Source organism: Branchiostoma lanceolatum, chromosome 4, assembly GCF_035083965.1.
Source record: "Branchiostoma lanceolatum isolate klBraLanc5 chromosome 4, klBraLanc5.hap2, whole genome shotgun sequence".
NCBI classification, from domain to species: domain Eukaryota; kingdom Metazoa; phylum Chordata; class Leptocardii; order Amphioxiformes; family Branchiostomatidae; genus Branchiostoma; species Branchiostoma lanceolatum.
Genome location: NC_089725.1, coordinates 15,733,383 through 15,755,770, shown reverse-complemented (window position 1 = coordinate 15,755,770; position 22,388 = coordinate 15,733,383). Strand labels below are relative to the sequence as shown.

At 44.9% G+C, this 22,388-nt stretch overlaps 4 protein-coding genes across 5 annotated transcripts in view; 2 read left to right on the top strand and 2 right to left on the bottom strand.

Annotated features, from left to right (window-relative positions):
* The window catches only part of LOC136432872 (mitochondrial amidoxime reducing component 2-like), a 35,734-nt gene extending 32,717 nt beyond the window's left edge, over nt 1–3,017 (bottom strand). Inside the window, exons 1-7 of one of the 2 annotated variants that reach the window (XM_066424452.1) lie at nt 2,673–3,017; nt 1,997–2,170; nt 1,714–1,885; nt 1,402–1,542; nt 1,139–1,200; nt 817–888; nt 419–666 (exon numbers count right to left, since the gene is read on the bottom strand). In XM_066424452.1, coding sequence (XP_066280549.1) covers nt 540–666; nt 817–888; nt 1,139–1,200; nt 1,402–1,542; nt 1,714–1,885; nt 1,997–2,170; nt 2,673–2,911 — 987 coding nt within the window. In that variant the 5' untranslated portion in view covers nt 2,912–3,017 and the 3' untranslated portion in view covers nt 419–539. Of the gene's footprint in view, nt 1–418; nt 667–816; nt 889–1,138; nt 1,201–1,401; nt 1,543–1,713; nt 1,886–1,996; nt 2,171–2,672 lie in introns of those variants that run through there. The other variant, XM_066424454.1, reaches the window with a different exon arrangement.
* Nucleotides 3,018–3,322: 305 nt separating this feature from the next.
* Nucleotides 3,323–6,417, bottom strand: LOC136432873 (mitochondrial amidoxime-reducing component 1-like). The gene is made up of 7 exons (XM_066424455.1): nt 6,019–6,417; nt 5,487–5,660; nt 5,096–5,270; nt 4,774–4,914; nt 4,577–4,638; nt 4,316–4,387; nt 3,323–4,007 (listed from the first exon to the last, which is right to left on the bottom strand). The coding sequence occupies exons 1-7, from the start codon at nt 6,255–6,257 to the stop codon at nt 3,881–3,883; spliced, it is 990 nt and encodes a 329-aa protein (XP_066280552.1). The 5' UTR covers nt 6,258–6,417; the 3' UTR covers nt 3,323–3,880.
* Nucleotides 6,418–11,045: 4,628 nt separating this feature from the next.
* LOC136432871 (uncharacterized) lies at nt 11,046–15,231 on the top strand. The gene is made up of 2 exons (XM_066424450.1): nt 11,046–11,692; nt 12,627–15,231. The coding sequence occupies exon 2, from the start codon at nt 12,643–12,645 to the stop codon at nt 14,389–14,391; it is 1,749 nt and encodes a 582-aa protein (XP_066280547.1). The 5' UTR covers nt 11,046–11,692; nt 12,627–12,642; the 3' UTR covers nt 14,392–15,231.
* Nucleotides 15,232–17,347: 2,116 nt separating this feature from the next.
* On the top strand, nt 17,348–20,227 carry LOC136432867 (uncharacterized). The gene is made up of 2 exons (XM_066424444.1): nt 17,348–18,605; nt 19,235–20,227. Exons 1-2 carry the CDS (start codon nt 17,899–17,901, stop codon nt 19,476–19,478), a joined length of 951 nt encoding a protein of 316 aa, XP_066280541.1. The 5' UTR covers nt 17,348–17,898; the 3' UTR covers nt 19,479–20,227.
* Nucleotides 20,228–22,388: the final 2,161 nt, after the last annotated feature.

Here is a 22,388-nt window from a genome sequence, read left to right as displayed (position 1 = left end):
CCCAAGTTCTGTCTTCTAGTGTTTGCCTTTACCTCGCCCTGGCCCGATACAAATGTAAACATTCAATGAATGGACGGGCGTTCTCTCTAACGACTACACCGGTACAAAATTATCCGGAAAGGGTCAGCTCAGGAAAAGTGCCCTTCGAACTTTGAACTATTGTGATCGATGGTCCATTGTTGTTTAGCCGTCTCCGTATTATCAGCACCAGTATGCTCCACACGTCCGTTGAATTAATATACCTGCAGATTGAACCATCGTCTTTTCATTCTTATTCAGTATTGTTATGTGCTGGTGAGGCAGATTGCTTTGGCCGTGAATTCTCCTTTAATTGCCTTAAGAAACGACAGAAATTGTCTACATGTCGAAAATCATTATATATCACACCCCGTAGTAACAGAACGGTTGAACGTGATGCTAACAGAGAGTGTCATCTTTATTGTATAAATGGCCAATCACTGTGAGGTAGTGTATCCTAAATTTGTATCAATGTATTTAGATATATTTATTTCTACATATACAATCAATACGTGTGAGACCTAGACGCAGGCGTACACGGTATCTCCTATGTGGATGGACCCCTCCTGCTCTACCCCACACATGAGGCCTAACAGCGGGGCTTGTCCGAACAGTCTCTTCTGCTTCTCGTCCTCAGGAAGACGATAACTGGAACGAAAAATACAAAATATGAATATGTTCGAACGTGTTACAGTACCCCAAAAGGGAACGCATCTGGTCCAAAAGATGAGTGGTCGAACTTCGGATACAAAAGCGATTTTTCCAAACACAACCAAAAAGTATTCGTGATTTGCGGACCTTCTAAGTGTAGAGAGGGGTTCCTGTCCTTCCTTCACACCAGTCTCTGGGTTGACGGTAGTTATGAGGCACCTGGAAATGAGGGACAGATGCGGTTAACGTTAGGCCTGGTATTCAAGATACAACTGAATCCGTTTGACAGAATTATATCCAATGGAGAAAAGTGGATCTAAAATTGGATCTTCAGCAGGATTATCCTATATATGTATTGATACTGGTGTATCTATGTAACATTATTTATGTATTTTTACTACAACTGTTTCTTGCATTTCTGCGAAGGTTTGCAAAATGTTTGCAGTACTGTTATGCCGTTATACCTCACCTGTTGCAGGGATGCATTTTCCGGAACTCTGCCTTACCAATGCGAACGTGCTGCCAACCGTCCTGGAACGAAACAATGGGATTCTGAAGTGGTCACTGCATACATGAAGGCGAGATATTGCAAACTGTAGGACTAAACAATCTGCACTAATTATTTCCTTTTTCGTGAAACAGTGTCACAACTACCTGATAAATACTATATATTACGTCATTTTGTCTCTCAGGTGTCCTGTTTCTTAGAACATGAACTCTGGCTCCACCTACCTCCTGGAGTGGGTCACTCCCAGACACCACCACGTTAGGTCTGAAAACGCGCATGGCCACAGGTTTGGTCAGTCTGCTGTTCAGGTCGTCCAGGGAGGATTCTGTCATCAGGTGCATGGCTACATATTCCTGGAACCCCACCTGGAACGGCACCGAAACAAAACCATCATGATAGTTCCCCAGAGTCTTGACGGTTATTACGAAATCATGAGGGCCACTAAAAATGCACCAAAGCACAACATAGAATGACAAAATTATAAGAAAAAACGACTTTCATTGTAAGTATCATCCAAGCGATTAACATAAACCAACCTTGTCTTTATCCGTGGCGATACCCTTATACCTTGTGTGGTTGACGGGACAGCGCTTTTTAAGGCCCGGTGCCGACATGACCAGTTTGAAGCCTGGTTTTCCAAAGTACTTCTCCAGCCAGTTGGCAGCCTCGGGCCCACAGTCCAGCGCCTCTCCCTCTATGTCCCATATCCTAACGTAACCAAGGAGTTTACACATTCAACATCTGAAGAAGAGTTGACATCACCGACAAATTTGAAGAATGCAAACTTATGTCTTACATTAGAACAATGTCATTTCTTACGTGACGTTGATCACCCTGCCATCTGTGTTTGGTTTGGGCAGGTTGAGCGGGTCCATACCAGGTGCCTCCAGTCTCACCTGTCCATCTCCAACACACCTGGGGGTGATGAGGATCATACTTGGCTCTGTCCGCGCGGTCACAAAGTGGTCCTTCTCATCCAGCACCAACAGGTGTCTAGGGGAGAAACAAGTGTCTGTCATGGATAACTTTGTGAAACAGTAAGATGACATGATGAAGATTCACCATCAGGAACTGTGTGTAGTGTATGTCAATCAACAACGTCCATATGTGTATATGAAAATGTACAATAAAAGCAATATCAAATACATTTCTCAAAAGCTATACTCAAGACTCTAAAGGGTCACTAGCATCTTTGGTATGTGCGGATGAGATATTGAAAATAATACAACGAATTAAAAACATTTGTATGAAGTATGAAACGCTAGTATGAGTTTTTAGCAGGTATTAAGTAGGTAGTAAGTATCAGGCTATTACCACGACAGTCTATACGACCCCTAGTAATAGATACTGTACGCAGGATTGGGGTCAAACAAAGGTCTTGCAGGGATAGAAGTGGTCTTCCTTCCACATCATGAGGCCACTACTAGCCCCGCCCCCGACCGAAACATTTGCTTGGAGAATAGGATCGTCCCTACATTTAGTGAACGGTCCCTACCTGTCCATAACCCCCTCCAGTCGGAGACCTTGTTTAGTCACCTCGGCCTCCCCCACCTCCAGACCCCGGCACGACTTTACCGGGTGCACGTAGATTTTGGAGACATGGCCGACCGGGACGTACTGCCTTCGGGACGTCCGCCACGTCAGGTACGCTACTCCTGCAGTGGCGACCGCTGCCGCGGCCACAGCAGCAACAACTACTTGTCTCGACTCCAAAGCAGTCTTCAGACCTTCCATATTGCCCAGACGAGGTCCTCTACGTGTTAAAATACTGCGTACAAAGCCCGGTGACTCGAGAGTATTTGTCTTTGACGTGTCCGCATGCCAGTGTATCAAGGCTCCTTGGAGTGATCAAGGCTAAAAAAAGCTCATACCGCTTCATGGGTCAAAGGTCAATGAAAGGTCAAAGGCACTGAACCATTTCAGTGTCGGTGCGAAAGAGTAAGTTCAGTAAGACAGAACTTCTTATCAAAAAGCAACGATATGGACCTGAAATCTCTACTCCCCCGTTTGATTAAATCCCCTCTGCAAAACCATAATCATAGCTTTCCAACTTGATGGTTGATGTCTTATATTTTCGTGGAGAATATCACTGTGTGCTTGTATGTAACGTTGATAACTGAAGTAGCAAATATCGGTCCATAAATCAATTGCGGCTTAACAACCCTTTATTCAGGCTACCTTTTAACGTAATGAAAGGAAAGGTCTGGGAATCAGAGTTGGGTGTTAAGACTGATGTTAGAAACCAAACTTGCTGATCAGTCAGAGTCCCAGTCTAATGAGATTACTTGTTTCAAATGAATGACTATTACCAAGTAAATCCTTGAAGTAAAAGACCCATAGAACATCCACGCTGTAACTTTATAGAGATAAACTGTCTAGTTTCAAGGGATCAAGTGTTTATTGATGTATTTTCTTGTGATTTCTTAACGAAGAAAAACTTTCTTCCAAAGCATTCCTTAGCCTTTGGCACACTGATGTTAGCCGTTTGGCATCCCATTCTCTATTGGTTACAGAGTTAGGCAGCAGGGAGAATATAAGATAAACTCTCTCTGTAAGAAATATAGACTTGGACTAACGTTACCAAGAAGGAACTTGAATGCAAATGCAGATTGATGTGAGATATCATTGTAACCATTCTTCAGCTGTGTTTTAGACAATCTTAAGCTTAAAAAAGCATATTGTATGACTGGTGATGGCGACACACTATGTACAGGCATAAATTGTATCTCCGACATTTATGACTCCTTCATGCTCCACTCCTAAGGTGACGCCAAAAAGAGGACTCTGTCCAAACAGCGCCTTGTGCATTTCCTCCTTGGGGAGACGATAGCTGGGAATGAAACCACAAAGACAAAATTTTTGTCACTTGGCACAAACAAATCCTGAAACACATCACTATGAAAACATTAGGTTTACCCACAGGGAGGCCACAAGTACCAGACATTCAAAAAATCTGCTTTTGACTCAGCATCGTCATGTTACTTTACTTAGGTTTGTCTCCACGACAGTGGACAAATTCCCGGACACTACATCTATTCAACTGTATATCTAAGGTATTTCTATTGAAATAAAAACTGGAGTATGAGCACGAGGCACTGTGTACTTAAGTTAGACCTGTATCAATGACAACTGTCGAACCTTCTCAGTGTGTTCAATGGTTCCTCCTCATCCTTTGCTGCAGTCTCAGGATCGACCATGGTAACTTTACACCTAGAACAGCAGGTGATTGAGGTGAATATGTGTAGGTATAGTGAGCCTGAATAAAGCAGACTGTAAATTCAGACAATCAAAAATGGGTCTATGGTTTGGTTGAATAATCATTACCATTGTACATGTATCATATCATTGCCAGTTAATACTTTGTTGAATGTCACTTCATGCAGTACAAACAGCACCCACCTGTTACAGGGCAGCATTCTCCTCAGCTCCGCCTGTCCGATACGGATGTAGTTCCAGTCGTCCTGCAAACACAAACACAAACATCCATTGTATCTACTTTGGTTCCTTCTCACAACAAGACAATCGTCGAACACAAAGTAATTCAGACTTATATATCTTAGAATTGATAATTTGATGGCTCCCAGTTCCCAACCCACCTCCTGGTAGGGGTTACTCCCATGCACCACTATGTTAGGTCTGAAGACGCGCATGTCCACAGGACTGGGCAGACGGCTATTCAGGTCCTCCAGGGAGGTTGCCGATGCCATGTTCAAGGGAGTGTAGTCCTGGAATCCCACCTGGAAAATCACCACCACAGCAGCAAGTTGGTTCATGACTTTTGTTCAGAACATTTCTGTGTAATAAGATTGAATGTAGGTTACCTGATAATGATTTTTGATAGTTCGTAAAGATGTTTGTTTACCACTACAGCAGCAATCTGTAATAATCAGTTTAGAGAAAGTGCGCTGAGGGTCAAACCTTGTCATCAGCTCTGGCCACGTCCTTGTACCTCCTGCTGTTGGCGGGGTGTCTCTTCTGACCACCAGGCTTGGCCATGACCATGCTGTAGCCCTGTTTTCCAAAGAACTTGTCCAGCCACAGCCCAGCCAGGGGACCACAGTCCAGAGCATGTCCGATCATGCCGTCTTTCATACTACACAGGGACAATAAAGTAGCCTTGTCAGATTTAACAGAAACCGGTTTTCTAATGTTACAATTGACAGTGCGTTATGATCAGTTTGTGTATTTCCATTTGAAAAGACATTCATATTCGTCATTTTCGTCTTTATACATTCTTTATACATTATACATTCAAGAGAATCTTAAATATGTTCTCTTGATAACAGAACGGTGGCCTGGCGGACCTCACCTGATCTCCATGACTTCCCCGCTGACGTCAGGTTTGGGTACAGTGTACGGGTCCATACCAGGTGCCTCCAGCCGGACCTGCCCGTCGCCAGCACACTGCGGTGAGATCAGGACGATACGGGGTTCAGTACGAGCCGTCACAAACCTGCCCGTCTCGTCAAGGATGATCAGGTCTCTGGAAAACAAAACAGCCGGTGTACCGGAAGGTCAAAGGCCAATAATCATACAGGTGGTTAGCTGAGAAGTGATACACGGAGGTAGATATAACGTCAATGATTCAATTGAAGAATGGTATTTTCCATTGTAACGTTAAAGTATATAATCTGTGACTTGAGTTGGTTGAAGCTCTGGCCTTTGCGTGGTCTGTGACGATACTTATGCTATATCCGCTTGCGATCGGTTGAATAGATTAGGTATGTGTACTGCACAGATAAGGTATCGTCCATAACACACAGACCACAGCATGAATATCCGAGACGATAGCGTCCAATCTTACCCATATACCGTACACCCATTCCCCTGGTGGTCCGTACCTGTCCAGGACTCCTCCAGACCGGACGCCGAGTTTGGTCACCTGGGCCTCCCCCACCTCCAGGCCCCGGCACGCTTTAACCGGGTGGACGTAGATTTTGGAGACACGGCCGACTGGGACGAACTCTCGGCGCGGCCTCCGCCACCTCATGTAGGCTATCCCGGCCCCCACTGCAGCCGCTGTGGCCACGGCAGCCACTACAACTTGTCTCGACTGTAAGGTAGCCTTCATGTCGTCCATCTTGGTCACTGGAGTTCGTCACGATAGGTTGCACAACCAGAACAACAACGTAATCAACCAACGGCTGAGCTGTGAGGCCGGCGACGATGGAGAAGGGGGTCAAAGGCTATTGTTTACTTGTTTGTACAGTTTACCTGTGCGCGCGTAACTCTCACGTGCTGCACCAAATAGAGCGCATGCAGCAAACACGTGCACGTAGTCAGTAAAGTGCTATTTCTTCATATCAAATACATTGTGTACAGTGCCAAAAATGATTTAGGGAATCTTTACTGCCTTCAGGCTAAGTAACAGGTGAAGATTTTCGACAAAGCATTTCATTAGTTCATATTGCTTATTGTGATATAGAATTACCCTCTAGATCTAATAGATTTGTAGAGTTTACCAATTATAACGTATAATCGGGCAAAGGATTCAACGAAACGATGTACTTTTCTTCCGTCTATTTGACTACGTACATGTATCATGTGAGAAGCGGTAATAACAGCTTAAAAGGGTCACCTATCGATCTAAATCATTACTGCAGAGAATTACCTGGCCACTGCAATAACTGCTTTCATCACTAGATGTCATCACTGCCATGCGGGATCACATTTAACGACCCCATTATTCACCTCTGGAGTAAATATGGGGCTTCTTACTACAAATGTAAAATGACTGACTTTTTCAGGGCCTATGGGGATCGCTGAGATGGTTTCATATAACAATTATATGTATTTAAAGCTATCGGTATTACGTATGTTGTATGCAAGCCTATTTTTTTTGGGCGTTTGACATCTGAACAAACCTGAAAGATTCCCATAGCCGATTTCTAAAAGACAGAAACATGTGTCCAAATACTACAGGTCGCCGAGTGGCAATATTTACTAAAATCTGAGTACTACTGTGGCATAGTACAACGCTAACAAATGATAAAGTAGCAATTGGTTTGATACACATTCCTGAGATCAGCAAAACTTCACAATTAGTAACTTAAAATCAATCTATACACCATTGAATGTAGGATGGGAAACTTTATTTCAACATCATTACACTTACCGTATGTACATCATGAGGTGGTGTTTCTACTTCACTGGAAACTTACATCTCTACTGCTAACGTGGGTCACTTTGATCGATAGCGACCGTACAATGTGCCGATGGCGGGACAATGCTCAAAGTTGGTTATCTAAAAAAGACTAGGCAGTTTATTTTTGGACGTTGTAACAACTTTATCGCCTTGCATTAAATCTGTGGGTCGGAGTTGGCAAGTGGGGATTTTGATCAATCTCATTTAACATACAATTAACAGGAAACAGATTTTCATCTTTGAATGTGGTCACAGACCCATTCACCTTCTTCGCAGTTACTATAACGATGTTGAGAACGTTGGAGCGAATTAAGTGAGAATTAGTTGTTTCCTTTTTACGTGGCCCATGATACTGTAACACAGATATACTAGATAGTCCAACAGACCGGCTTGAGTTTTTTCTTCATGGGCACGTGCGTGCCATAGTTAATGTTCCATGGCTTGGGTTCCTTGGTGTGCAGTTTTGCTCGCAGTTTTTCCGTGTGTCGTGACAGGTACTCCTGGCGGCGGCCCAGGCGCTGCTCCCAGCTCAGGGACGGCCGTCTGATGGACGCGGCGATGGACAAGAACTGCAGCCTGCGCGTCTCGTCGTCTTCGTCTTCCCCCTCCTCTCCCCTCCGTAAGGACGACGGGGGTGAGTTTACGTCTTTTGAATTACAACCTACAGGTCCATCATTTTCAGTGGGCGATTTTGTCTGTTTCCGTGGTGTTGTACACGGTCTTTCCCGAGTCCTTCCCGTATCGGATCTGGCGAAGGCCGACTGTAGTCCAACGATCGGCACTGTTTTTGCACGAATGTGGACTTTGGTACGAAAATGTTCCACTGTCGTCATTTCTCTGTCTAGAAGTTTCCCGACTTTGTCCCCTTGTTTGTCCAAACGTGTTTTTTCGTCTGCCAAACGTCTGTCCTCGCACAGGTTCTGATTGCCGATCCTGATAGCCCGTCTCTTGTCAGGACACACTGTCAGACCGTCTTTTGTCTTCACCATGCTGACGAACATGCCGTTTTTTGAAGCTTTATCAGACATTGCCGAATATGCTGCATTCGACAACAGGTACTCTGGCAGGTACTGTTTTGCACTGGACTGTGCCCCGATATGACGTAAAGGTCAGCCCATTTTAATTCTCCCATAGGAAATCTTCTGAAGAAGGAGAATTCCCAAAGGGGGGATTAACCCGCCCACCTATCGCCTCTGTAAGGCCAGTAATTAGAGCCCGTTGAGTGAGCTAATGACCAAACTGACCTTCTGTACACAGCAATACAAGCAGATGTACAGCAACGTTCACCTCAAGGCCTTGGCCACTGTTGGTCCTCTAGTTTCTGTCGTGCTCCGCTAGCTGGTGTGTGTTCGTCCGTCACTGTAACGAGGAGCGCTTTGTCTCGCATCAGTAGTTTGGTAACGTCAGGAGTTCAGGCATACTAGCGCATGCCTCGCAGGTGTGGAACAAATCATTAATATTGGGAAGAAAACTGCAATCAACAGGTCAAACCTCAGCCTTTGTCGATCCGTCTGAACCCTGCTAACAAACCAAACATCCCGATGACATGGCGCTGAAGTTGGCCTAACAGGTCCGTGTTGACGACATATCAACCACCTGTCACGTTCTGTGCCCTGGTTGCCAAGCAGGCGTTTCCAACATATCATTAACACATACTCGGACAGATAGTTACAATCAGACCTCTTACTGTGGACGTCCTTTGTAAAGCTGCTTATCCTTGGAGATAAAATCCCTCATGGTGATTAATGCCTGGTGAGAGGAACACAACGTTGGTAGCTTCAGCAGGGCGATGGTTATCTTGACCGACATGTGTATCTCACACCGATCTCGGATTGGGCGTTGGCATTGCGTTCCCTCGGGCCATCATTATCTAGAGACGGTCCTGGTTTGTTTAGGGTAAAACCGGGATTTTACCTGCCCCTCTCCTCGATGTAGGAAGAAAAATCAGATCACCTATCCTGCACTGTGTGCTCGTTGCCCTTCACAGAAGTGTCACCAACCCTGTCGCCTAGTAGGCCTAGCGTAGCTGTTCTCTCCAATACAGGACGATCATCTTTGGGAATCGTGCAGATAATTCTACTTTGTGAACGGTTTTCGTCAGGTGTGAACCAAACGGCGGTCAGAAATAGTCTGACTTGTCCATACGCTGGTTGATACTTCCCGCCTGCGGGCCCTCCCCGTAGAGGTTACAAATGCTCTTACCTGGCGACAGTCCTGAACACTTATCAAACTCGCCGTGTTGTACAATAAACCGTACACAGTTCGCTGTAGACCTATTAGGCCCTATCATAGCTATCCGTCACCACGGGAACAACAGGATCCTCCGTATCGACTGTCGTTGGTGGCTGTCGTCCTATTGTTCTACCTGTATCCTGTCCCCAGGTTTGAAACCGCATTCCACCACTGACGTGTCTGTTAATTGAGCTGTGTTTATGCTGCTTGTCAACCGAAGGACAGAAATGGCCACACGTCAGTTCATCTTTCAGGTCAAACCATCTGCGACGGAAGTATGAATATAATGGAGGCCAAAGCGGTCGACAACACTGCGTAAAACCTATTTACTTTGTAAACATGTTTAGACTACGATATCGTTGATCTATCGCCAGTTTACAGCTGTACGTCTGCCCGCATGTTAACGCGCTCTAGAGAAAGTGTTAGTTATCTCAAGCACGGCGTTATTCTGAATGCCAACAACTGAACAAACGAAGCTGCCACGGACAAGCACCCTAGGTGGGGCTTTATAAACACTTTCTACGCTGTACTGCGATTCTGTTCACTCTGTCATTGGAGGGGGCAAACATCAAGAGTCTTTGGCTCTTTAGTCCAGGGGGGCAACGCGTGAGCTGCACTGGCATCAGCAGGTGTTTGCAGAAAGAACACACGTCAAAGGGATGTACCGTATACGGAATGGACATGACATTGTACAAATGTAGTTATTCAGTGTACCATCAAGGCGTGACGTCACAGCGAACCGACGCCTTCAGGGTGGCGTCGTACGGACTTTAGACACCTTGTCAGGGAAGAAGATCTTGATCATGAATTAGGTTGTGCGTCGGCTGATTTATAAGCAGATACGTATCTGCGCTTCGTTCCTCCAGGAACAGATCTTGGCACTATCCTATCATTTCTTCATTGTTTACAACTTTTCTGCTTTCTGCTGCTAACAAGGTACATTAATAAAGTGAGCCCACGCCGCCATACAGTGTGCCCGCATATTCAGAGTGTCGAAAAATAGTTAACAGCAATGATAGTGAAAATCTAGCGAAGCTAAGCACTTCACTCGGAGGACTTCTTACCTTTTCCGATAGAGGTCGCTTTAAATGTACTTTCCAAGCAGATGCTAGTAGTATTGGAATTTGGCTCTTGACGTTGCTGTATCTGTTCCGTTTCCTGAAGAACTTCGTAATAATCTTCTAGAACTTAGAAGTAATTCTACTTAGTATAACACGGACTCCACTGGACGTGGTGTGACCTATATGAACGGTAGGATCGCTAGGAGCGTCATCCAACAGGTGGTTAATCATTTCTAGAGTATTAAGTTGGTCCGATGAAACGGGGCAATTAAAAACACCACAACTTCTAAAGATCTGCTTAGGGGTCGGTCATATTGTCCTAGTTGCGGCTTCTGTTTCATCGAAATCAGTAACACCTCGGACGTACCGATGTAGATAGTTCTATTTATATCGATCTCGGTTATCATCAGCTGACTAAAGAACTTTGTTTTACATCTGTAAGTCTCTAGACAATCCATTCCTCGTGGTTGTAGTATTTTCCGCTGATGATTTTGATGAGATTGATGTAGCAATACGCCAGTAGTCCTTGTTTCAAGAAAAGGTATCACAAAAAGACACCCATTCTAACTACACTGGCGTGTTCCGTCGCGGCATCCTGACTCCCCAAAAGGAACATTCTCCGCCTCGTTTGATATCTGGTTCTCCACGGGCGAGAACAAACGCCGACGCACATATTTTGATAGTGTCTCGTGTTCGATGCCATGTTTGTGCCAGCGTTGGTAGAAACCCGACACACTGCCACTTTTTATATGCGTGCACCTGATCTGTTAGGCCTTCATTCGTTCTGCTTTATTCTGTGGCATTGATACCAACACTCCATAATAGTAACAAGGACTACGTGGGAAGTGGCAGAAATAGTAAATAAAGAAGTATGAAAAGAAATATGTGGCGGTAAACAAACGTGAACCTAGCAGCAAGGACAACACCACCGTCGCAGCAGTACAGCGCGCAGTCGGGATGAACCAACTCACGCCCGACTTGTCGGTGGTCACTTAACAACGAGGGGAATTCCGTCACCAAGACTCACTTCAGGTAGTGGGGCTCACTGCGACATAAACTAGGGCAAGCACTGAAACGGTAAGAAACTACCTTTTTGTGCTTTTACGGGCTTTCATTTCAGTCTTACACCACTGAGGGCTGAACGTAGATGTGAATATGGAATTGTAATGTGTGTTAGGAGCTAAGTTCAAGTTCGAACCAGATGGTCCCGACCGTTCAGATAACGCCACTGTAGAGGTGTTTACTTGAGAGGGAGTATCCATTCCCTTGTACTAGACGTTACGCCATCGGTAATGAGAGTACTCAAGATGTTTTTCTACAACTGAGAAGCTCTCCATGAGCTGGTGAGTGAATGCCAGTCTGAAAAGGCTTAATTGATAAGTGAGCACACCGTAAAGAAAATGAAGTATACTGATGTTAACATGAACATGTAACAGACTTTCCGCTGATCTGATTTTGTACTCCCACTACAACGTCAAGTTGATGTACCTCCTCAGTACTGGGCTTCCTCTACAAACATTCGGAAATTACCCCCCCCCCCCAGACACACACAGACAAACATGTGCACAAGCATACACCATACACAAATGTGTCATGAATACCATAATTTCATCATGAAAGCCAGTTGGCACAGCGAAGTATATGTCTGTGGGGGATCGTTGGTTACAATGGTTGAATCATAAGTTGTTTGTTTGCGTCCGGTACATCCATTTTTTATTTCCATAGCAACTACAAAGGTTGGGTGAAAAATTAAGGACGGACTGCTGTACATCTTATATCTTAGCTCGATCCCTTGCTGAAGGGCAATTTCAGGAGTGAGTTAACCAGTGAGATGTTGATAAAAGATATAACAGACTACATGCTTTTCGTATTGACTTCTGTTGTATCATGTTCCTTTGTATTCTATTATGTTTTATCGGTTATTTGGTCATTCATGTACTATAAAATAGTGTGTTGATTATTTTGTCGCTTCCGAGATTAAAATATGCATTTTTGCACTGCCCGTCTGCAGTCTCTGAAGTTTAAAGATGGACTACGTTGAGAACACTGCCCCTGTGGCCACAGACGACGTGGAGGCAACATTCCGTGTTAGGGTTCCCACCGAGGGAGGGGACACGGAGCCAAGGAAAGTCGTCAGACACTTTAACACTGAGAGAAGTTTGAAAACAAAACAACACTCTCTGGAGAAAAGTCACATGCAGTTGCGGATACGAGAGCACAGCGTCAAGGCGCCCCCGCCCACGGGTGCCCTGACGTTTGCATCAGCCGAGCAGGTCATGTCCCCGCTCATGGTGAGGAGGATGAAGAGCGATGACCAGGTTCCAGGCACGGCGGAGACCTCCCAGTCTCATCCCCACCCCCCGACAGGACACAAACTCACCCTGCCTCTTCATGACATGCAGAGACGCCAGTCACATGACAGAGTTCACCGTGTCACATCTCTGGGAATACAGGCCGTCGCCGCCAACCCTCCCACGAACGACCAAACTTCTCCAGAAGTTCCACAGAGCAGCACGTCTTCGTCACCGCTGGCAAAAGATGGCAAACAAAACAGTGTAGACAATGGTCAGCCTCCTAGATCACCCAAGGTTCTTTCAGTTGCCCCTTACTTGAAGAAACAGCTAAAAGATAATCAATTTCTCAGCACACCACCGACTATCCGCAGGTATCCTCAACAGGCAAACGAGAAAAATACACAGCCAAGGACTACTAGCAAAACACTCCTATTGCCTGCTAAACAAAAGAAGTCGCAGCGTCCAGGCCTAAATAGGGAAAAGTCATCTCGGCCTAGACTCTCCTCCACCCAGTCATTACCATTGAGCTTTTCTGATGAACAAACGAAGGACGGCGAAGAGGTTGAAAGTTCTGTCGTACCTCTATCATCAGGCCCGCCCCCAGAGGAGCTACCTGCTGACGAGAACATATCAACAGTCCCGTCCCTACCACCAATAAATGTGCCGGTCCTAACAACGCCTGCCGAGCAACCAGAAACTCAGAAAACTAGAGATGATGCATCTGACGATGGGATGAGTGAAGATGTAATTGGTCAAGTTGCCAATGAAAATGTGCCAAACCAAGAAGAGGAGGATGACAGGCGGGAGCCTGTCCAGGACCTGGCCACACGGGTGGAGAAATGGATCAACAAGCTGGCGTTCACGACCAAGTCTGCGTCATATGGAGACCTTCACACAGGAAGGAAACTGGGAGTTCAAGGCCAGAACTCGGGGTTTTCGAGAGGCCGTTCACTCACGATGCCGTCGGACGGCGCGGGCCCGGGTCTTTCCGAGCGCGGATTTTCCCGCCCGTCAGGTTCACAGGAGACGTTCGTGGGTCTGACCCTGGGAAGCCTGACCGAGGGGCTGATCAGCCCCAGGGATCCCTACCTCACCCCCTCACAGCGGGCACGATTTCGATTTGAGGTCAAATCAGCCTCCTGTAGCAGCCTGGCCACGTCCAGGGACCCGAGAGAGTCCATATACAGCGAGGGTGTGGCGGCACCCCCAGAGGGTTCACTGGATGAAGAGGCCCCCGTTGGACCGATTCGGTCCCCGCACTACCTCCACCCGTCCACCTGCTCCCATCTGAAACCGTGTAACGTAGTGGACAGGATAGAGGCCACCACCGGCAAGAAAGGCGTCCTGGCCTGGCTGGGACTGGGCACGGAGGACGTTCATCGGATCATGCGCAGAGCATCTCTTGTAAGAGAAGAGCAAGAGCGCATGCGCAAGTTTCCAGTTCTTAAGACCGGCGATGGCACGACTTCTAGCGAGACGTAAGATTTCAAACTACTCCGACTCGGTACATGGGACAAAGATAGAGTAGCCAGATGGAAGAAACAAAATTGCTTTAGAAAAGTAAAAATGTGTTACGTATATTTCCATTGGTTACGAGATATTCAACAATTCACTTCAAATGTTTCCAGCAAAATCGTCTACATACATGTAGTAAAAGAAGACATTGTAGTTGACTTCTATAGACCACAATGGGTGGAGAGGTATGGTAGAAGAAATAGAGTATAATCATTTTGGCATATGTCTGTCAGAATATAACCCGAATATCAATTCTCTCACTGTGTGGCATATAAAGTCACGCTTGAAACACCTGCACGGAGTCTATGACGGGATCTTTCATCCATCCTATAGAAATTCACGTCACTTTCAGCGGATCAGTATCAGGATCAGGTGGAAGGGTCAGGACCTTTGTGTAAGGGAGTCGGCTAACGTTTCTGACGTTTCATTGGCAGGAGCACGGCACAAGCAAGCTCAGTTCTGACCTAGTGGTTACGTCACTACTGCTATATCTGAGATAAAACGAGACCACGTGATCGCTTCTATTTCGCTACTGATCAGTCACCTGCTCATTGGTCTACTTTTACTAATTCCATGACGTTGTTTTCTTATCCAACCGTTCTTGGTCACCGGGAACTACTGAAACTAGTGTCAGAAAAATACATTACTGGCTAGCTAGGCAGGAGTGAAGACCATGACAGATATATTTGCTGAATACGGTGTTTTGGCAGGAATAATTGTGAGTTGAGTAATCATGGATGAGTTAAATTTGCACTATCAATGGAAGCTGTATCTAAAGTTGGGTTGAAATAAAGATGATAACCGCCATTTCATTTGCTTCTTTTCTCCTGCCTCATTTTTCTTCCACTTCTCATGGTTACTGTCATAGAAATGGTGTTACTTAAACCCAATTATAGCAGGCCCCTTGGGAAATAATTACTGCGCCGAAAAATAATCTTCTCACGGCGTCGAAAATAAAAACCGCCAACACACCCAGCAGAGCCACTATGCGGTATTTTGCAGAACTGCAATTAGGGTGACGAAACGTGGCATTAAGGGGATCGCTTCGCCCCTTAAGCCCAATCAAAGTCCGCTTTATCGCTTAATCAAGCCGAATCTATTAGCAAATCATTGCCGAAAAATCCAACTTTTTATGATGAGGATCGCAAGAAAGTTTTCAGTATCGCTTTATATGCCCTGCGCGGCTGACAACCTTATATTGCGAGGTCAGGAAGAAATGCAATGACAACAGTAACACGTGCCACTTTATCCATTCTGCATGTTCTAATTCATTCTGCTCTAAATGTCAGTAACATCTTCACGGTACAAGGTCTATCTTGTCATGTTTGTGTCTACGTGACACCCAGCACGGAGGCGTGTTGAACCGTTACGGGGAGTCAACACTCGCCCCCGGGCACTGGCGCCGCCGAGAAATTAACTTAGCAGCCAGAACAAAAAGGTGTAAACCTTACCTGACTGAATTAAGGCAAACGAAATCGAAATTTCAACGGCGAGATAAAACACAAAAGGTCCAAACTATTTTCGGATGTTCAGATTTGCGTGCCGTACTTATTAACTTTACTTTAACAAACTCGCAAACATGTCCACATATGTGGAGACTCGAGAATCTGGTACCAAAGTTCGGGAGTTAAAACCATCCGAGACAGGATGATGAAGTACGTACACGATGTTGGACAGCACACAATTCCCAATGCGTTAAGATCATCATTTATGATATTTATTTTATTATGACGATGTATTTCTGATCTACTTTGATATACACAATTGGGGCCAGATTTCATGAAATCATTATAAGTAATTAATAAAGCAGTTCGATTTAAATTGTTTTCCATGAGAAAATTTGAATCAATACCAAGAATCATACAAAGTGCCCATGTTCATGTATTATCATGAACCCACTCTGACATCGCCGCGCTGCCTGGCTACGGAAAAACGCGGGAAGACAGCTGGTCCGTCAGACGAGAAGACCCCAGTCTATCGTCTGTTACTAAGGTGAGATGTGCTGGCCTTCAACAACTCGGGCAGGAAACAGTTTCATGAAGATCGATATCTTCCGTCCTGACCCGCCGAGGTTTTCTTGCTTGTCATGGCAACATTTCGGTTTGACATAACAGCATCATTCATGCTGTCTGAGAGCTGGCCAGAAAATTTTCCATTGAGTCAAGCAACTTGTAGATAACTTGAGAAAAAAATTGTATGTGACTGTGAGAAGTGCTATCTCTGCAATTGCATAAATCAAGTCACTGCGCCAATAACCTTTCTTATGTGGTTTCGTCAACATTGACAGTCATCCAAAGAATTCCCCCCTTCGCTGCACAACGATTATTAGAGGGCGGAGGACCCGAGGACGAAGACTAGATCAGTTTGCAACAAAAAATCCTCTGCGTTATTTTCTATTTCTAGCCATAAAAGTTCAAGATAGAGGATGGTGACCAGATGAACATTGTGGCCTGGATTAGACGATGACGTGGAGTGCACCCAGAGCTTGATGAATGTGTCACGATTTGGCTGAACGCCACAACAGGACACAAAACCTGAGAGACTCCGTCTGATGGCAGCTGGGTGAAAGGTGGGACACCATTAGGGAGACACTTGAGTCGCGGAAAAGTTTGCTTTTCTTTGAAATTCCTCAGGTGTGAGGCTAGCGGATTAAAGTAAGCGGATTTTGCAGCAGGTTTTGACAAGACGAAGTGTGCGGAAATCTGACGTCGACACCCTCTGAAAAGATGTCTCTACCTGTTGGAAAGCAGCCAAATTGGAAATGCGACGTCTCCCATGCCATGCCATCTGAGTTCAGCAGGCCAAATTTCACCGGAAGACGAAAATAGACAACTGGTAATAGGTGTGAGAACTGTAGTTACTACCTGCGTGTCGTTTGCGATATCCTTATCCAGCATGGCCTTGGGCGGTTCTATCAGCCTTGGGCGGTTCTATCAAGGCTCAGCCCCTCTTATTGTATTAAGTGCAGTTTCCTTAGTTACGCCTGGTTCACATTGACTACAATATAACCTAATACGCCTTGACGTGTCTGGAGAGCGGATCGTTGGACGAATGGACATTGCCCGGCTGAGCGGTCTGACTTTGATGTCGCAATTGTTCGTGGCCTTTGACATTTGTATGTTGAGAAGATCCACTAAAGTGACAGAATAAAGAACTTGGAGACAAGAAGAATAGTCATTTTGTTTGGGAAAGCCAGCAGACCGTGTCTTTCGACAAACAAGCAAAGCTGACAAGAGCTTCGCTAGATAGAATATACACACGCTTGGTTGTTTTTTAAGAAGGCGTGACACGGTCACACAAGGCGTGTTCAGGTGAAAAACGTGTAGAGACTGACAGACTGAAAATGTGTGGGTGCGATAAGTGACGTGAATATCAGTTGCCGAGGTGACGCTGCACAGACGACATTTCCCTATCGGTCAAAGCCAAGTTCTTCACCTCGAGAAGAATCTGTAGGACGAGACGGAGCTGTAAGAAATGGAACGGCAATATCCGATCGAAGAGGAGCTTGCGAATTTCCGAGCCGTCAAGCCCGCCCTTGTGCGACGGTCTGGTGGAATCGCCGGTAACGTACAGATGAAAAAATTCGAACGTGACATCAAGCTACTGGACGAACAGATAAGGCAGAGCGAGAAACATTTTTTCAGCGAACAAAAAGGTCTTTTGACGCGCCTGGACCGTCTAAAGGTGGGACGGAATTCGATCGGCGACCAAAATGGACGGAAACTGTTGGAAGGGTCGTCCGAGTCGGGCATCCATCGAGGACACCTGGTACCGAGGCCTCCTAATCACGGGGGTCCTCTTCTGGACAGACGAGCTCAGCTCATGCACAAAATCGACCAACAAACGGCACGGTTTCACAAAGAAGACAAGAAGGAAGATGAGGCTTTTCGGAAGACCCCGATAAAACTCAAGCCTCTTCCTCAGAACTACAAACCAAAGCTAGGACAGAACCAGACTGAGCCAGGCGCCAAGGAGCCGGCGGACGGTGAGTCGGACGGGTCGAGTCAGGAGTCGCGGCCCTCCCAGACCCTTTACACCGTACACACGGCAGGTTCGTCCTCGTCCTACCACAGCGCCACCACTACAGTCTCTACACTGTCCGAGCCAGCTAAACGGACCAGGAAGATGTCTTATGCCGGACTACCGTCCATGTACAACAACACGGGACAGCCACATTCAAAGTAAGGAGTTGTCTTCAAATACATCGGTAATAGGTTAGGATTAGTGTATTGCACTGATGTTAAATGTTTCCTTACTTTGCTTCAACGTCACAGTGAAAGAAATATACTGCAAAGCCGACGGTATGAAAAAAAAGTAAAAGTGCATTAGGTATAAAGTAGCATAACAATTGACGTGTAAAGTAAAGTTTCTGAAATGGCCAGGCCATAACTATTGGGTATTTTCTATTAAGGGCCTACTTTTTGCAAATAGCCTCTCCCATAGCAAGACAAAGAACGGAAGTTTATTATTTATTTTTATTTAGATGTAATATATGTATGCATATATGATAAATTATTGGCAGTCCATTCAAATGACAGAAACAAGAGTTAAGTCGCAGTCACATTCGTCACGCGATTTTTCTGCGTAGGATTTTCAAGGAGAATCTGACAGAACCGACAGTGTGCAATAATCTACCCAAGAATGCCTCCGTTTGCTGTCGTCAAACTATTGTACGACTATTGTGACCGAGCCTTTTACAAGCGCAAAATGACAAAGTTTTTATAGGAGGAGGACCCTGGGTCCTGCTTTCTTGTCCTTTAAAGAGGTTCTCTTCCTTCATATAGTAACGTTTTCTGTGGTTGATGTGCAGGTCTTGGGACGAGGCCGGCGCCGCCACCCCTGCCAAACCACGGCTGCAGAGGCGGGTTTCTCTGCCATCCAGACTGGCGGGCCTTGGGAAGCCTTCTTCCGACCACCTGCCTCAAGCACCACCCGAGCACCTGCACAGCTGGCTGGGGTTACGTACACAGGCGACCCTGGACAGGATGAGGGGCCAACCAAAGGACGAGATGGCGCTTTACCAGCCAAGGGGCAAGAAGAAAGGGTCGTTTTAGTGGGAAGCTCACCGTTGTATAAAGTTCGGTATATGTCGCGAAATGGTGCGTTCAGCAGCACAGTATCAACAGCATGTCTGTTAGTGCACGTGTACAAGGTATATTGTGATGGTTATCTTCATCCCAGCAGGCGAAGGATTTGGAGGCTTCTATTTCACGAAAAAAGAGTACTTCATCAGCGGCAAAGGCTTGGACATTGTAACACTTATTTGCTGAAAAAGTACCATCCAATGATTAGCATAGATGCCTATTATGTAGTTTTCTAACATTACAACATCAATTGTAACCAATCCATGACAATTATATCATTAAGGTTTAAAAAATGCCCCGACTTGTCAGTGTAGAAGATATAGACTGAATACACGATCAACCCCAAACTTTACTACTACTATTGCCATGGGTTCTTCAAAATACAGGACAGGAACCCACAAAAGGAAGCGATATCAGTGCCATTGTGCCTGTACAGGTAACGTTGCAAGGCATGTCAGCCACGCGTGAAAATTCCACCGGCTTAGTCGGCATTTCTAATAACTTTTAACATTGTTTACGCTCTGTTTTCACCTGTCCCGCTGTTGTGTTGGGAGCAACAACTAACAACGTGCGCACAAACCCGTGTATAGTAAAACTCCGGTAAAGCTCTGTATTGTACACATGTTGATTTAGGATTTGTGACTATCATGTAAAAAAAAAACTGTGTAATCACTGCACCGAGATAGAAATACAAGGCGTTTATCGTTTGCCAAATAGAAGCCGCTCTTGTCTGAAGGGGTATGAAATCTTAAGGATGTGTATGCTCTGCTGATAATTATCTTTAAATGCTCACTAGCTCGTAGAAAGTAGGTTTTAATTACACATACATAACACATACTACGCACAACTCAACCTGGAGATTTTTCTTCTGCACACAAGCCAAATAAACTGTTAACAATTGTTTATCTCGGTGACAGACAGCCCACATAAACACGTTCTGGGGAGACAATGGCAAGTTTGGTAACCTCAGGTGATCGCCAGCCCATGGACCCGCTGGACCAGCACTTATCTCCTCAGTACGGGATCATGGAACAAAGGTCACAGACAAAGGTGGATCCACCTCTCTCTTCCTCAAATAACTGTCCGCTTCACAGACCGACAGGTACATACTGGGCCCTTTGTGTGACTGGGATTAAGACAAAACTTTCTCACGGATACAAAAAGTAGCATCTTTGGTCATTGCTACTAGCTGTTTTAACTATCTGAGTATCAGACCTCAGTATAGACCTTGAGTCTCACTACAGACAGCAATGAAAAGGAAACTTGAACTGGGAGTTAAGAAGAAGTTTGGCACCCTAATCCTTACACATTCGGGTATTTAGCAGGTTGATGATGGGCACTGGGCATAGCACAATATTTGTCAACAATAAGAATTTACTATATTCTCACATATCATGGTTGAAAAGTAAAAAGTTACCTTACATCTCCCCCTGAGGGTGAACCGATGATGATGATTGGTGCTGAATTTGAAAATATCTTTGAAGTTACCTTATTTTGGTGCTGAATTTGAAAACATCTTTTCAAATTCAGCACCAAATAAGGTAACTTTTTACTTTTCAACCTTGACATGTGAGAACATTGTAAATTCTTTAAAAAGATCTTGTATAACCAGTAAATCATCACATTGACATCGATACACTAGCTGGCTGTATTATCTTTCGATAAATTGTTATGAACTTTGGCCTCTAAAGACAGGTAAATAATATTATTCAATACAAATAAATTGTCCCTTTTTTAGTCCTTGAAAGGACAGGCAAATCCACTGTCCACTAATAAGTAAACATCTAAGGTTATGGAATGTACAGCTATATTTCTAGCCTCACATTTCACAATTTGCCAAATCTCATTGACTTTCTATGCAATGTGGAGCAAGCATACACAGAAAGGATATGTGGGTTTTATATTCCACTTATGTGGCCAAAGGGACCAAATATGTGCAATACTTTGACACTTTGAAACAACACACATCACAGGATGCAGTTGGATTAAAAGGTCTACATTGTAAAAGAAGAGCAAACCATCTGAAAAAAGTGAAAGTCATGCTTACACAACCTAATCACTCCTTTGTGTTAACCATTTCCCACAGTTTGTGTATCTAAGGGTATCTTAACAGGTTTCCCACATCCTGGGATCAACCCCAAACATAGCTTCAACCCCCAGCTGAGGTTCTTAAGTCTAGACTGTCATTACTTTTTGAGAAGGTTCCAACAATGAACTTGGTCAACCAAAGCTAGTGTATGGACCTTTTAACCCACATGCCATCTTCTTTGACCAATCACAGTGCTGGATAGGTCTGATGACTTCCTTAAAAAGCAGTCCATTGGAAGTCAGGTGACCAATCTACATGTTGAAGACAAGTTCAATTGTTCCAGTTGCAGAGTTCTATCAGGATTTCCTGTCACATCAGAAGCTTTGTTGTGTGACCACCAATGTTTATACTCAGGCCTTACCAGGTGCACAGGAATTGTCTCTACATGTTACAGCATACAATGATACAGCATTAAAGTAACAGAACAGGTCCCCACTGGAGTTTACATTTGTCATGTTTAAACTATTGTCCTTCTATATATAGTTCTTGAATTGTTTCCTGAATGCTAATGATCAAAGTCTTCTTTTTATCAAAGCAGCAAATGATTCAACAAGCAAGGAGGAAGTCGGTAAATCAATATGGACATGAACTTTGCTAACACAAACCATTAGTTTCAAAACCTTTGTGAATTTTTAAAATGAACTAACAAATTTGCATTAGCATTTGCATAAATCATAATGTGAAGCAGCCTGCAAGTCTAAATGCCGAAATGGCACTGTGACTTAGCAACTTCATGTAGGAGGAAGGGAGCTATGGCACCGAAAATGCCTCCACCCCTATGTCTGAAAAAG